The 13,046-nt window shown below is 36.7% G+C and overlaps 1 protein-coding gene across 1 annotated transcript in view; it reads left to right on the forward strand.

The window, feature by feature from the left end:
- Window positions 1–7,122: 7,122 nt before the first annotated feature.
- Window positions 7,123–13,046, forward strand: part of LOC149802054 (chondroitin sulfate proteoglycan 4-like) — a 58,582-nt gene continuing 52,658 nt past the window's right edge. Inside the window, exon 1 of the mRNA XM_089956458.1 lies at window positions 7,123–7,326. Within this exon, the coding sequence (XP_089812584.1) occupies window positions 7,260–7,326 (67 nt within the window). The 5' untranslated portion in view covers window positions 7,123–7,259. The remainder of the gene's footprint in view (window positions 7,327–13,046) is intronic.

Genomic DNA, 13,046 nt, shown 5'->3' on the forward strand with positions numbered 1-13,046 from the left:
GGACACGGTGGATTATGGAATACTAGATACGATTATAGAGATGTTATTTCGGTTGATATGGTTGCATGTTATCCCGGATGTTTTCTTGGAATGGAAGAGTGTTCTATTTATTTTGAGCGATTTGGGCATCCAACACACAAGATGACCAAATTATCGATCAACGGACCATTACTGGATTTTTATTTGTCTGGATTCGCTTGTATGGAGTCATTTAAGTTTGCCGAAAATCTTCATCCGATTTGTTATGTCTGGTTTGGCAAACATTTTTAAGAAAAAAATGTGGGCACCAACAGTATTATTAAAATATGTACTCGATGTAACAATACTCATATTGTTAAAAGTAAGTGAAACAATTTTATCATATCGTCCGCAAAAAGAAATTTGGTTACACCAACAAAAGAAACATTCTGATAATGAAAATCCTGATATAACTGATTTTGAGAATAAAATCACAAAAGATCTTGGCAGAAAAATAATCGGTAAATTCACCTAAGGAGGATCATATGATCATAAACGACAGTATACAAGATTGATTATGGATGATGCTGAACTAGATTTTACAATTGCTGATACAACGAATAGAAATACGTTTATAAGTCGAGAAACAGTTTTTTTGCCGAATGGAACTAAATTAGGTACAATTGTGAGTTATACTGAAGGTGAGTCACCGCAAGTTACTCGTTTAAGATCTTCAATCTATTATCGATGATAAATAAAGTTTCTGATTTTGCTGTCAGAGTCTCTACGGATTTATTTTATATCAATACAAGTACAGGATTGCTATAAAACAACTACATATCGGCACTTATGCATCATGGGGTGAATAGAGAATAAAACAAGAAAATATATTCCATTATCATGAATCCGCCGACGTTAAAATTTAGGATATTTATTACCAAAAATATAAAATATCGAAATTGTCATCAGCGCCATCTGTATTTGATCCTGTAGCTAGACATTAAACAGTTTATCTCAATGGGCCTGGAGTTCTGGTAAAACAACTCGTGTGATCGAATTATTTCGGAATTTTGATAAAGTTGTATTAACACCTACATACATAAAATTCAATGTGAAATAATGCGTGAAATAATTTCATATTTGTACACTATGGATGTCATTGATTTCTCAGCGACACGAAAGCAAGCGGCAGTCAAACATATTTCAGCATTACCAAATTCCATCAGAATGATAATAATAGGTCCATCTGGGTCTGGTAAGACGCAGTTATTACTTAATATGATAAAGTGATGGCTCAAATGGGATAAGTTGTATTTAATAGCTCGTCGGTTGATGATCAGAGATGTAATGATGTGCATGATTTAAGATTTTAATGAAAACGCAAAATTGTTGGACGAGGACGGCAATGATATTATTAATTTTATCACCGATATAAATGAAGCCCCATCTGTAGATGACCTCCATGGATTTATTAATAATTTTGTAGTATACGATGGTGTAATGGTGTAATGCTGGACAAACAATCAAATCCAGCTGGAATATTTGTTCGAGGCAGACATAACAAATACTGGTGTGATTTGTTACTCGGCGATATACACAAATACCTAAAGTGATCAGAGATAATTGTAATATTTTAGTCGTGTTTAATGGAGTCGATACACATACTCTGAGAATATTCATCAGACTTGGTTTTGTGGGGACATGGATATGATTAAGTTCAAAAACTTCTTTTCAAAAGCACAATCTACTCCACACGGATTTATAACAATAAATGTTCACGATCCTCGATCGCGATATCGTATAGGTATTGATACAATCTTTGGATAAAAACTTCAGTAAAGAGAATGCGACCACAAAAGAGTGTCCCGACAGGTAAGCACAAATTTGGAAAACACAATCGAGAAATAAAACACCCAATTAGAGAAATTAGGAGTAAGTTAGAGGCCTCGGTTTTGACGTATTGGCCTTATTTTGTTTCGTTTTCGTAGGAAGCTTTATTTTTCAAAAATAAGGTTCTAGCAAAAAAGGTACTTTCGCCATCTATGCTGTTGGATGTAATTTCAACTGCATATTTTCACGTTACTACCATCTGCGGGTCGATATATTTTGTAACACCAAAGTATGTTTCGCGGCGAGCAGTGATCAATGTGAACAAAAGGACAACCAATATTTTGAATGGTCGCCCTTTTCCGCGTTTTATTACGGGAGCGATCATAAATACAAAACCTAAAAAATACAATTAACACGTTGGCGAACTTAAGTTTGACAACACAGAACTTCTTGTACAAGTTACTAAAGAGTTACTCAAAAATAATTTGACCCTAGTATCGCTGTTATTGTGTATGGTCGGGACAATGGTTTTATGCGCTTGAACTATCCCTACTTTTTGAAGACAAAAATTCATATGGGCGGGCCTAAGTTGATACGGAGTTGTTAACGGACATTTAGCCATAGCTGTTTATTGAACGTGATACCTATGGCGGGATTTCTATGGCGAATAATAGCTACGCAAGAGCCAACAATCCGCTAGTGGATTGATACGGACCCTCTGTTCCAAACAGCTACACAATTATCTTCACGCCAGCAACATGCTCCAAAATATATTTAATCGAGGTTGGTGGCTCCCACAAAATGTGCTCAACGCGTGATTGTGCAAAAATCAATATATCCGGCACGATATGTGATAGGAGTTTAACACGTGATTGTGGAAAAGGATAACCGGCACGATATGTTTGCTTCACACACACACACACACACACACACACACAGAGCTCTACTTGGTGGCTTCGTCGCTTGTTCATCCGTAGGTGCCAAATGGTGTCGTGTTGGTAGCCTCGGAAAGTCATTCGTTACCGAGATTCTGAATACATCGACGGAGCATACCGAATCAGGTGCATGGCGATGCAATCCTTCTAACTCTCGGTTCGTAAGCTACCGAACGAAATTATTTCCTAATGGGTCTGACAGAGATAGTTGTTTAATCATTTTGTACGTATCGGTGAATGTGTTCTGTCGAATCGCCTCAACAGTTGTAAACGAATTACGCGTGTTGCTTTTAGTATGTAATGTTTCTATGGTTGATGAGAGTAGCGACACCCACTCGCGAGATTTCACTTCACGATGAATAATTCTTGCATCAATGAAGAATCATCTTTTCATAAGTGTACAGTTAAATCATTCTACAATAGACTAGTCACGATGTATGTTAACATGTCCAACACCAACCCGCACATTGTCTTGTTAACAATGCAACAATGGCTCCGAGAAATTTTTTGCCTTGAGGCACATGCAACAGCCATGACCATGCGAGCGGCGATTGTTTGCAAATACGTTAAGCACATCTGTGACACTTGCTGAATCGCAACGGTTCCGCTTCCTTGTCTCTGCTAGTAATATCTAAAACGGTTATATTTCTTCGTGCGGGTAAGTGAATTTTTCCACAGCGCTCAAGCATAGTATATCGCAGATTGTTTCAAGCTTTTTTGTTTATGATACAACATGTGAGTGGACTTTGTACATCAAGTGGCGCATTAGCGACCATAAGCGGTTCTCATGTACTGCCAAGTGGAATCTTAGCCTTCGTACTTCTTTTGATGATTCATCTGGCGAATCTTTTTTCCGAATGTAGAATTAACGGCGTTCAAGTCATGGACGATATCTTTATCAGCACGTTGTTGTGCGCGGGTACCGTTTGATGCTTTGAGCTTTGAGCATGAGCTGTATCCAGGGATATGTTTTGCACAAGAGTATTTGCTTCATAGTTTTCAAAGCAGTTTTGTTAACTCAGCAGCGATATCATCGCTTACATTTTAAAGACATTGAGCCTGAGACGCGTTCGCTTCCAACGATGGACCTGGAAGGTCCGACAAACGTTAACTTCTTTGTTCTACATCTAATGCAATTTTCAGTCATCGCGGATCTACTAGAACACTAGTTGGATTTGCGTTACGACATTTCATGCGCATCGCACACAATATGAAGGCATGATTGTGTTATACAACAATTGATGTTTAGCATGACATAACGAACGAGGAAAGCTGATTTCACCGTCAATGACTTCGCTGTGCTGGAAATGCCCAAACCATCAGAGCATGGGATCATGTTTCCAAACTTAATTTCCGTTAATCGTTCGTCAGGCTTGATCCGGGAAAATCCAACTGTTTTTTAATCTAATTATGAGATGGTTAACGTGAGACCAACCATGATATGATGTGCTCAGGAGTTTTACGGAAGGAATTCACCGTTTATTTATTTTCTACAACGGATGAAGTCCCTGCCGTTGGCCACCTTGACAATGTCGTGTACCATGATATAGAGCTTAGACATCAAGACAAAACCCGTAGGAATATTTCTTCCGAGGTCAATATTAAAACACAGTCGCGATCCTTGCGACAGAATGATACGCACACGTGACTAATGTGATCCGTGACAAATGAAACATGCTAATTATATTTCGTGGCAAATTACGCTCATGGCCTTGCAAAGGTTAATTTGACCTGGGATGGCTTCGACCACTCACGGTATTCCGGAATATATTAACGAAGAGCACAGAGGACCCGTATAATTTCCTCGTTAGGATATTCACTTAACTAGAACTTCAGGAAAATATCGAGCCGGTTTTGACAAAAGTATTTAAAGGCAATGATATATATATATATATATAATGTAAAAGCTTGCCAGTTATGTCATGGCAGAGTATGTGGAGCGTCGCGGAAAAGCTGTTCGTGAACACCTATTCATAATGTTATGGCTGGCCACAACACGTGTCAAAGATATGTTACAGTAGCGACATTCCACACAGGAAGACCTGAGAGGACTTCAAGCAAACGTTTGCAGCTCTAATCAAAATAACAACAGAGGTTGTAGCCAAGACCCAAGAACCGCAACAGATGTAAAACAAAACATGTTAACAGCGGCTGAAATATATGGGAATAGAAGAAGATCATTGTCCTTTGCTAAGAAAGCCAAATGCGTCAAAGATGCTAAGATAACCACGATGGCAACTGATGTGACTTTTGTGGACTCTTGCAAGAGGCGATTGCGGGTACCCAAGAGAGTGTCATTGCAAACCAAACCAATGGAATATATGAAGATATTCTGGAGTCACTTGAAGATATTTTACATCCGTCACCATCCATATATGAGCAAATGATGACAAGACTAAAGCGACATTGTAATGAGCGATGTCGTCAGTGGATATTTAATATCTCATACATGCCGTTTGTCACCCACCTCGGATTGAAAAGAATCCATGTTGATAAAGCCTTCGAATATAAATATGTATGGACCGTGTTGGCATACAGTGAATTTACAGAGTTTGAACAAGTCACTGGCGAGTAGCGACATTTGCATTGTCAAGGTCTCTCCTAATATTTGCCCGTCCTAGCCTACAAGTTTAAAACAAAGATGAATCAATTGGGGATTGTTACTTAGCAATACTGTAGTTAAGCTAAGGAGTAAATTTTGTTTGATATTTTTGTTTAATTATAATGTGAATTCTTTTTGTTACCTATGAATTGGGCATATTTAACATTTGAGCAGCATTGTGGGGCTATACGGTTATATATTGGTAACCGTATGTGTCTAACATTTATTTCAAGATGACGATTAATAGTTCGCATTGCAAGGACTGAATTTGTCGTTAAGTGAGAGCAGACTATGCTATCGATTATTAGTAATGTAACTAGTTCTTTTGGAGAAATACATTTATTTCCTGTACTCTGTTAATTTTATATGGAAAGAGAGAATGTAGACAAATAGTGCATTTGTTTGTGCTGAATGCAATGCTATGACCTGATGACAATTAGCACTGAAATGTATTACGTAAAATTTGATAATGGCTATTCTGCGGGTATCAGAGAGTGGGATGTATGTTCTGTTCAGAAAGCAAACCAACGAACAGAGACTTACGCTGCATTTATTGTATGTTAAAAGGGAAATAGCTTCCATGACAGGTATGAGAGTGAACGACTGAACATAAGAGTGGACGACCAGTCTAAGAGACTGGACGAATGAGAGAGACCACTAACGGCGGCGATACATGAGTAGGCCAGATGGAACGAGAATGTTCTTGTACAAGTCGACCCCAGCTGACAAGCGGCGGCGATACATGAGTAGGCCAGATGGAACGAGAATGTTCTTGTACAAGTCGACCCCAGATTCTGGAGAGTGACCAACAACCAGTTATCAGGTTATGAAAACATGCTTGACAATTACAGTTCAAAACGCTCGCTCAATTTCGTGATACAATTTTGTCGTATCGTAATACTTAACTGCTAATTACATCTTAGAACTCGGAGTTAATTTATTTTTCTGGTAGAGGCCTATCTTACAATTGGTATTGCACAACTTTTATTGTTTATCTGATTAATGAAATAGTTATATTCTGTATGCCGGGAGATCGTGCTGCTCTATTGTATATCTCTACTCAGATCTCCGCTTATTCCATCCATTAATTTCTTATTTTAATATTTGCTCGATCCGGGCTAGGCATAGTCCGATAAATTAATTCCCCAAATCTATGTTGATACTGATGGACGATATGTCCCTATCCCAAAATTCAACATCAACACATCATGGTCGATCATCCTCTAGATACAGATAATCACCACAGAAAGAATAACTTACCTCAGTGGGACATAAATGTGATGAAATGAAACGGACCTCATCTAAAACTTCTTCCTTTTTGTTTTGTTTTGTTGAAAAAAGACCATGTGCTGCAATTTTGGGTGATTGATACTTAGTGCGGAACTGTATAATTGATTGCTGTTCTTTCCTGCAGTAAAGTGTATATTTCCTCAATAAGTGCGTTCAAGGGACAGCATCCTGTAAATTAATTAGCCAAAACAAATGTCAACCTCAGTCTGTATAGTACATATAACCTCGTACCTTGATGATACAATAATGCTACGCCCGATTTCTTTGTTAAAGACTGGGAGAAGTTTTGTCAGAATGCATGCGTACGCGTTAAATATGTTGGTATTTGAATATTTATTTCGTGTAGTTGATACTTAATATATGAAGATTGTTTGATTGTCAATTTAATGACCTTAAACCTTAAACGTACAGTTCTCTTTCCTAGGTCTGCGACTTACCGGATGCATTTCCGGAACCGACATTCTCTGGGACTATGTTTAGAAAAAGAGCATTTCCAGTTCTCGTGCTGTTGCTTGAAGTACGAGACTATCAGTGTTTACGAACAATGAAAGAAAGAAGAATAGAGAATGTCTGAGAGGGCAGTAGTTCTGACACGGCCCCATTCCATTTGATGTTATGCCGCTAGAATTCAGCTCGGAACTGCCATGGTTTACATAACATGGTTAACAAGATTGATAGTGTTTGCCACCATTTCGGGACACACGACTGCAGGTATTATGCACATCATTCTGACGTTCTATCGTTAAAATGGCCCAAGAATAGTTATTAAAAAAAAATCTGATAATGCATAAAATACTGCAATGTTTATTTTGTCTTTTTCGTTTAATATGATGCTGTAGTGTCTTGTGCATTATCGGGGAAATTTTTTATTCTACGGCGTTTCTTTTAAAGTATAGAACGTCAGATTCATGTAGGGTATCATAATGTATGTGAACCTGTTACTAGTCTATAGTACTAAAATTAAGGGGGTGGGGTGGGGGTGTTGTGGTATCTTTTTGTTTGACATAGGATACTGTATACACGTAGTTTTATCTACAGTCTGGCATGCATTTTCACATTTTAAAAATGACTGCTATTGGAATTTTGTTTTTTAGACGAGGAATATGAATGTAACATGAACTGTCACAATTCTTGTTAGATCTATTTTTAGACTTTTTATAGTTTGTGTCCCTGTTCATCCTTCTGTCCATATTACCTTCTTGTATACATACTATAGCTATTACTCTCAGGGATTTGAAATAAAGGTTATTTATTAATTTATTACTTACCCACATCAAAGTCCTTTGCAGGTCCTAAGTAGTGGAAATTCTTAATAGCTTGCAGAATGCTTCTTGTAAATTTCTTTTTTGCTTTTGTTACTTTAATTGATTGTAACATTCTTTTAAGCCAACAGTCATCTGCACAACAACACATTCATTATAAAGTATAATTACGGGATTGATAAATCACATTGCTATCTAGTCAGTATTACATGTGATGACACTGTTGGCCATTCAGTGATGCTGTTTGAATTTGGAATTAAGTTGCTAAAAGATTGTCAACAGCATTGGACACATTCTTAGTTGAGATTTCATGGCACACAGTGAACATAAATGGCCATTGCAGGATTTAAAAAAAAAAAGATTTTCTTTTATTTACTAATCTTATATTCATTTGACAAATATGAAGATGATTTTCTTCAAAGATATTTTATTTTCTGTGGAAGTGTTGAGAGGGATTTCATTTGTATCAATTCATCTTCTGTTTTCCACCTTTTGTCATGAGCACTATTTGGTAAATTTTAATAAACTTCAGTATAATTGTTTGTCATAACAAAATCAATTTAATGTTCAGGTTGGCCCCCGTGGACCTTTTTTAGAGTTACATGTCAGATTGACAAAAATTAAGAAAGATGTAATATGTGCTCTCAATGCTATGAATTTTCTGTGGAATCTTAAGGAGACACCTGGCTCCATAGTTAGCATACCAGGCTCACAACTGAAAGGGTGTGGTTTAAAAACCCACTATTGAATTGGCACATGTCAGCTATCATGGTCTGTCATTTGGCAAGGCATTTTACTCATTTGCTTCAGTAGTAGAAACTATGATCCTGTTATTCGTGAAAGCAGTATACACTACTGATGATATTAAGATATTCTTATCATTAGTTACACCCAACACCTTTCAACCTCAGAAATTATTTTATTCTGGCACCAATCTGATGTCAAATATGGCAGCATCCATCATGAAAATCTTCTTGTCACTATAAATCTTTTTGAATGGATGGTCATATCACCATCAGGGTTCTACATATCATTTTGAAAGCTGCAGTCCAGGAATCCATCCTTGGAATAAGTTGCAGTCCCAGCTCTAAAACTTGGAGTCCCACTAATGATACTGTATTTTTTCCCCGAACAATAATTCAGAATGTGTCTTGTCATGTAACCTATATATATATATATATATATATATATATATATATATATATATATATATATATATATATATATATGTATGTATGTATGTATCATCATCAGATTGTCAAAGCTCATTTATCGTAAATATTTTAAAATAAGACTAAACAGCAGAATATGTGTGGTTCTAGTTACTGGACAAAGCCTATTTTATTTCTGCCAACTCTGTATTTGAAAGGAACATAAATTAGTGATAAACTCCAAAACTAATTTAAAAAGGAAGAAAATAAACAATTAATGGGTTGTAATTATGATTGAAGTTTAATTTAGGATGAAAATGTTGTTAGTTTTCTGATAAATGCTTCATTTAAATGTCCACACAAAAAAGACTACCTAACTGCCTACCCTAATTTATTTTTCAATGTAACCAGAATCACAGAAATTTTTCTTCTTGGCCTTATAATAAATGAAGGGAAAATTGAGGAACTTGATAACCGAGATAATTGTTATTGTTTGTGGTGTTATGACTAGAACAATTATCAGTGTCTTTACATTGCCATTCTTTAATTTTGTGTGCAGTGAAAAGGAATCAAGGAAGATATTAAAATTGTTTTGTTTTATTAATTTATTTAGTTAGCTTAATGCCATATCGGGTCAATACATTTTGTCATCTTTAAGCAAAGCAGCATTCACTTTTTTCATTGGGACCCTGAGTGGCCGAGTTGTCTAAAGCGCTCTCCATTACGGATCACTGCCATCTCACCTCTGTCTGCGTAGGTTCGAGTCTTGGATTTTGGCCAATGTGGGTATGTGAGAAAGTTTGCCAGTAGCTTCTCGAGGGTCGGTGGTTCTTTCTGTGGTTTTCCCGGGTTCTTCCTCCACCATTAATACTGGCAGCCATGCAGCAGCTTTGTGATAAAAATCCATGATTTCCAGACCTAATGTTCCTGCCATTACATTTTGCTTCCTCGGTTGTAAAAAATAAAGCTTATAATGTTACATTGTTTATTATTTTATTTTTTGGTCTCTTATTCATTTCACAAATCTTTCAGTCATTTTAAATTCTTTTTAGTTATCAACAAATTTATTGGCCAGAATCATGCTCATCTGCAGCCTTGCACTTTTTGAAACAAAGATATTATGTAAAGTTGCTATAGCAAAAGTATGCGTATGATAATCACTCAAAACAAGTATGTGCATGACACCAAAAAAAGCTGACTTTTTAATGATTTATGATGATTAATATAGGAGTTTGAATTCCTCAACAAACAAAAGTCTCAAAGGCAGTATTTTCTAAATATTGTACATGATAAAATGCAAGTATTCCAAATATCACCTACGAATTTATAACATGATGGATTAAAACTGTTGAGTAACATTTATCGAAGTCAGGCATTGAAGTACACACCGATATAATTTTCCTTTTGATCAAAATAATAATTGGGATCAACAGTAGATTAACAGGTGTCTTATATGATCTTTTTGGCATCACCTGTTCAATTACAGTTGCTTGAACTATGTTAGTTGCACACGGAATGATTGGTGCTATATCTTTGTAGAAAGAGATCAAATAAAGAGAATTTTGTCCCCCCTCCCCCCCCCAGCCCCCCCGGCATACCTTGAATGTTTCAGTTGCCAGCTATGTTGTTGAAAATGGATAGCAGTTGCCATCTTACAGTTTGTATTGCCTATAGCACCATTAGTTGTTGCTAGTGCCAACAAAAATATGGATGAACATGCACTAAAGTAAAGTAGTAGGCATATTTTGGTGTATTTTTCCTGATGAAGGTACACATTAGTCAAGATTTGGGGACATATGACAAATAATTGTGGGAAAACCTGTGACCAGGCAGTCAAGGTGTAACACTGTAAGACCTCATTCAGACAGTCAGTAGCCTACATTCCTTCATAAAGCAATGCAATATTATGAAAAGGTATAAGCCATCTGCAAGCTTAGGGGCCACCAAGAAAATTGGATGGGTTGAATATGTCTTAATATAGTTCTTGGAGCAAAACAAATGCTGCATTTTAATTGGTTAGTTAAGGTTCCCATAAAAAAATGAATTCATCTTAACAGTGCATGTTACACTTTGACAGGAGACATCCAGGTATTTCAGTATTCAACACACAAATGATGCTTTTGTGCCATCAGACATGAATGAGGACACATTGAAAATAGAGAAACCTTGGAAAAAATTGTTTTCCAAACATATTCAGTCATCAGCATTCAAAGAAATGTTTACTGAAGGCTTTCTGCTGACAGATTTCATGGCCAACTGCCTGTGCTTTTGGCTATTAGGCAGATGTTAGTGGGTGAGCTATCCAAAACCCATGTATGTCTCTTGCTTCAAGTGAATTAGAAATAATACTGTGCTATCCAAATTGGGGGACCCCCGAGTGGCTGAGTGGTTTAAAGCGCTCACTGTTACAGATCGCTGCCATCACCTCTGTGTGGGTTCAAGTCTTGGGTTCTGCCAATGTGGTTATGCCAGGAAGCTTGCCAGTAGATTCTCATGGGTCAGTGGTTCATTCTGGGGTTTTCCCAGGTTCTTCCTCCACCATTTATACAAGTACTAGCTGCCATGTACAGCCTATCTTGTGCTGAAAAATGCGTTAAACCCAACAACAACAACTCGCCAAATATACCTCGGGTCTGTATTTTTTGTGTGTCGTCCTCTCCAAACATTGCATGGAATGGCAGTTACCCTATCAAAAGGCCATGGCTTTACAAGACTCACAGTACTAATAATATAGAGAATTGGGAGTCAGTCTAGAAATAGTATATATAGGTCTGGAGGGCCAAGATTGAAAATGGAAAGTAAAATTCTAGTAAATAGAATCTTTAGAGAGCTTGTCCTATTTGTAACTGAAAAAAGATATTTTATTCATGGATTTTAAGTCCTTTTATATGGTTTGATTTTTGGAATGCTCATTACTGAAAATAGCACCTACGGTGTGGAATTAAAAACACATGTAAATAAAATAAATGCTGTGGTTCAGATGGTTTTTTTTTTTTCTTTTCAGAAACTTGCACTATAGATGGGGATTTACTTTGAAGTATATGTTTGGTCATGGCATTTAAAAATTTGAAGTTACTGAATTTGAATATGATATTGTTTACATAGGATTACTATGGGAGTTGAATTTGTCCCATGAGCCCAAGACTAATTCTCTGCACTGAAAACAACCCTTAATCAAAATGATTTAAAGGGTGTGATGTTACTGAGCCGGGCATTGATTGTGACATTTTCTATACCTGACCTTATAAAAGGTTTATATTTTCTAGTCTCAATCTCTTGTGTGCATATTTCTCATTAGAACCCTGCTATACAGGTTTGGAGTTGTTTAGTAATCAAATAAATTAGTCCATCTATCAACTGTTTGGTCTCCACAAGGTATCTTTACTGTAAATCAGTTGATTACAGGTAACTTGGGTGTGCAGCTTAAGACTAAGGAAACATTGACAGGGTTCTCTCAGGCCAATTAGCTTGCTGAGGGATCTTGAAAGTTCCTGTTAGCAATACTGATCCCATTGCACCTTCTTGTCTCCAATTCACCTTTAGTGATGTTGCCCCAACACCAGTCATTGCTCATGTCACACATTTGACAGTTTCTTTCACATTGTAAGGTTTACTTTTTTAAGGCTGATTTAACCAGTATTTAAGATAGTGTAAAATATGGGGCTTTCTTGCATTTCTGAAGTCCTGCTATATTGAGTACTTTCATTTATATCCCTGGTAAAATATACTGTTTAGCAATTAGATGATCATTCTGTTGGTACATGTACGTTTACCATTAAATCCTTACTATTTTCTGGGGGCAGTATTGCTTAAATGCATTAGATTTTTCAAATTTCTTTGTTATGCTGTAGTTCCTATTCTCATATGACTGTGCTCTGCTTGGAGAATTAGACAAGCGAGATGTTTGTTTTGTTTCTTTTCTCATTTAATTCAGTATGAAACCTTTTAGTTCTACATGGTGACTCTCTTTACACTGATGTTGCCCCTAGGATATTAATTATCCTAGGGACCTCAGAGA

Source organism: Sinohyriopsis cumingii, chromosome 4 (genome assembly GCF_028554795.1).
Source record: "Sinohyriopsis cumingii isolate HCF-2022 chromosome 4, ASM2855479v2, whole genome shotgun sequence".
Lineage (NCBI taxonomy): Eukaryota > Metazoa > Mollusca > Bivalvia > Unionida > Unionidae > Sinohyriopsis > Sinohyriopsis cumingii.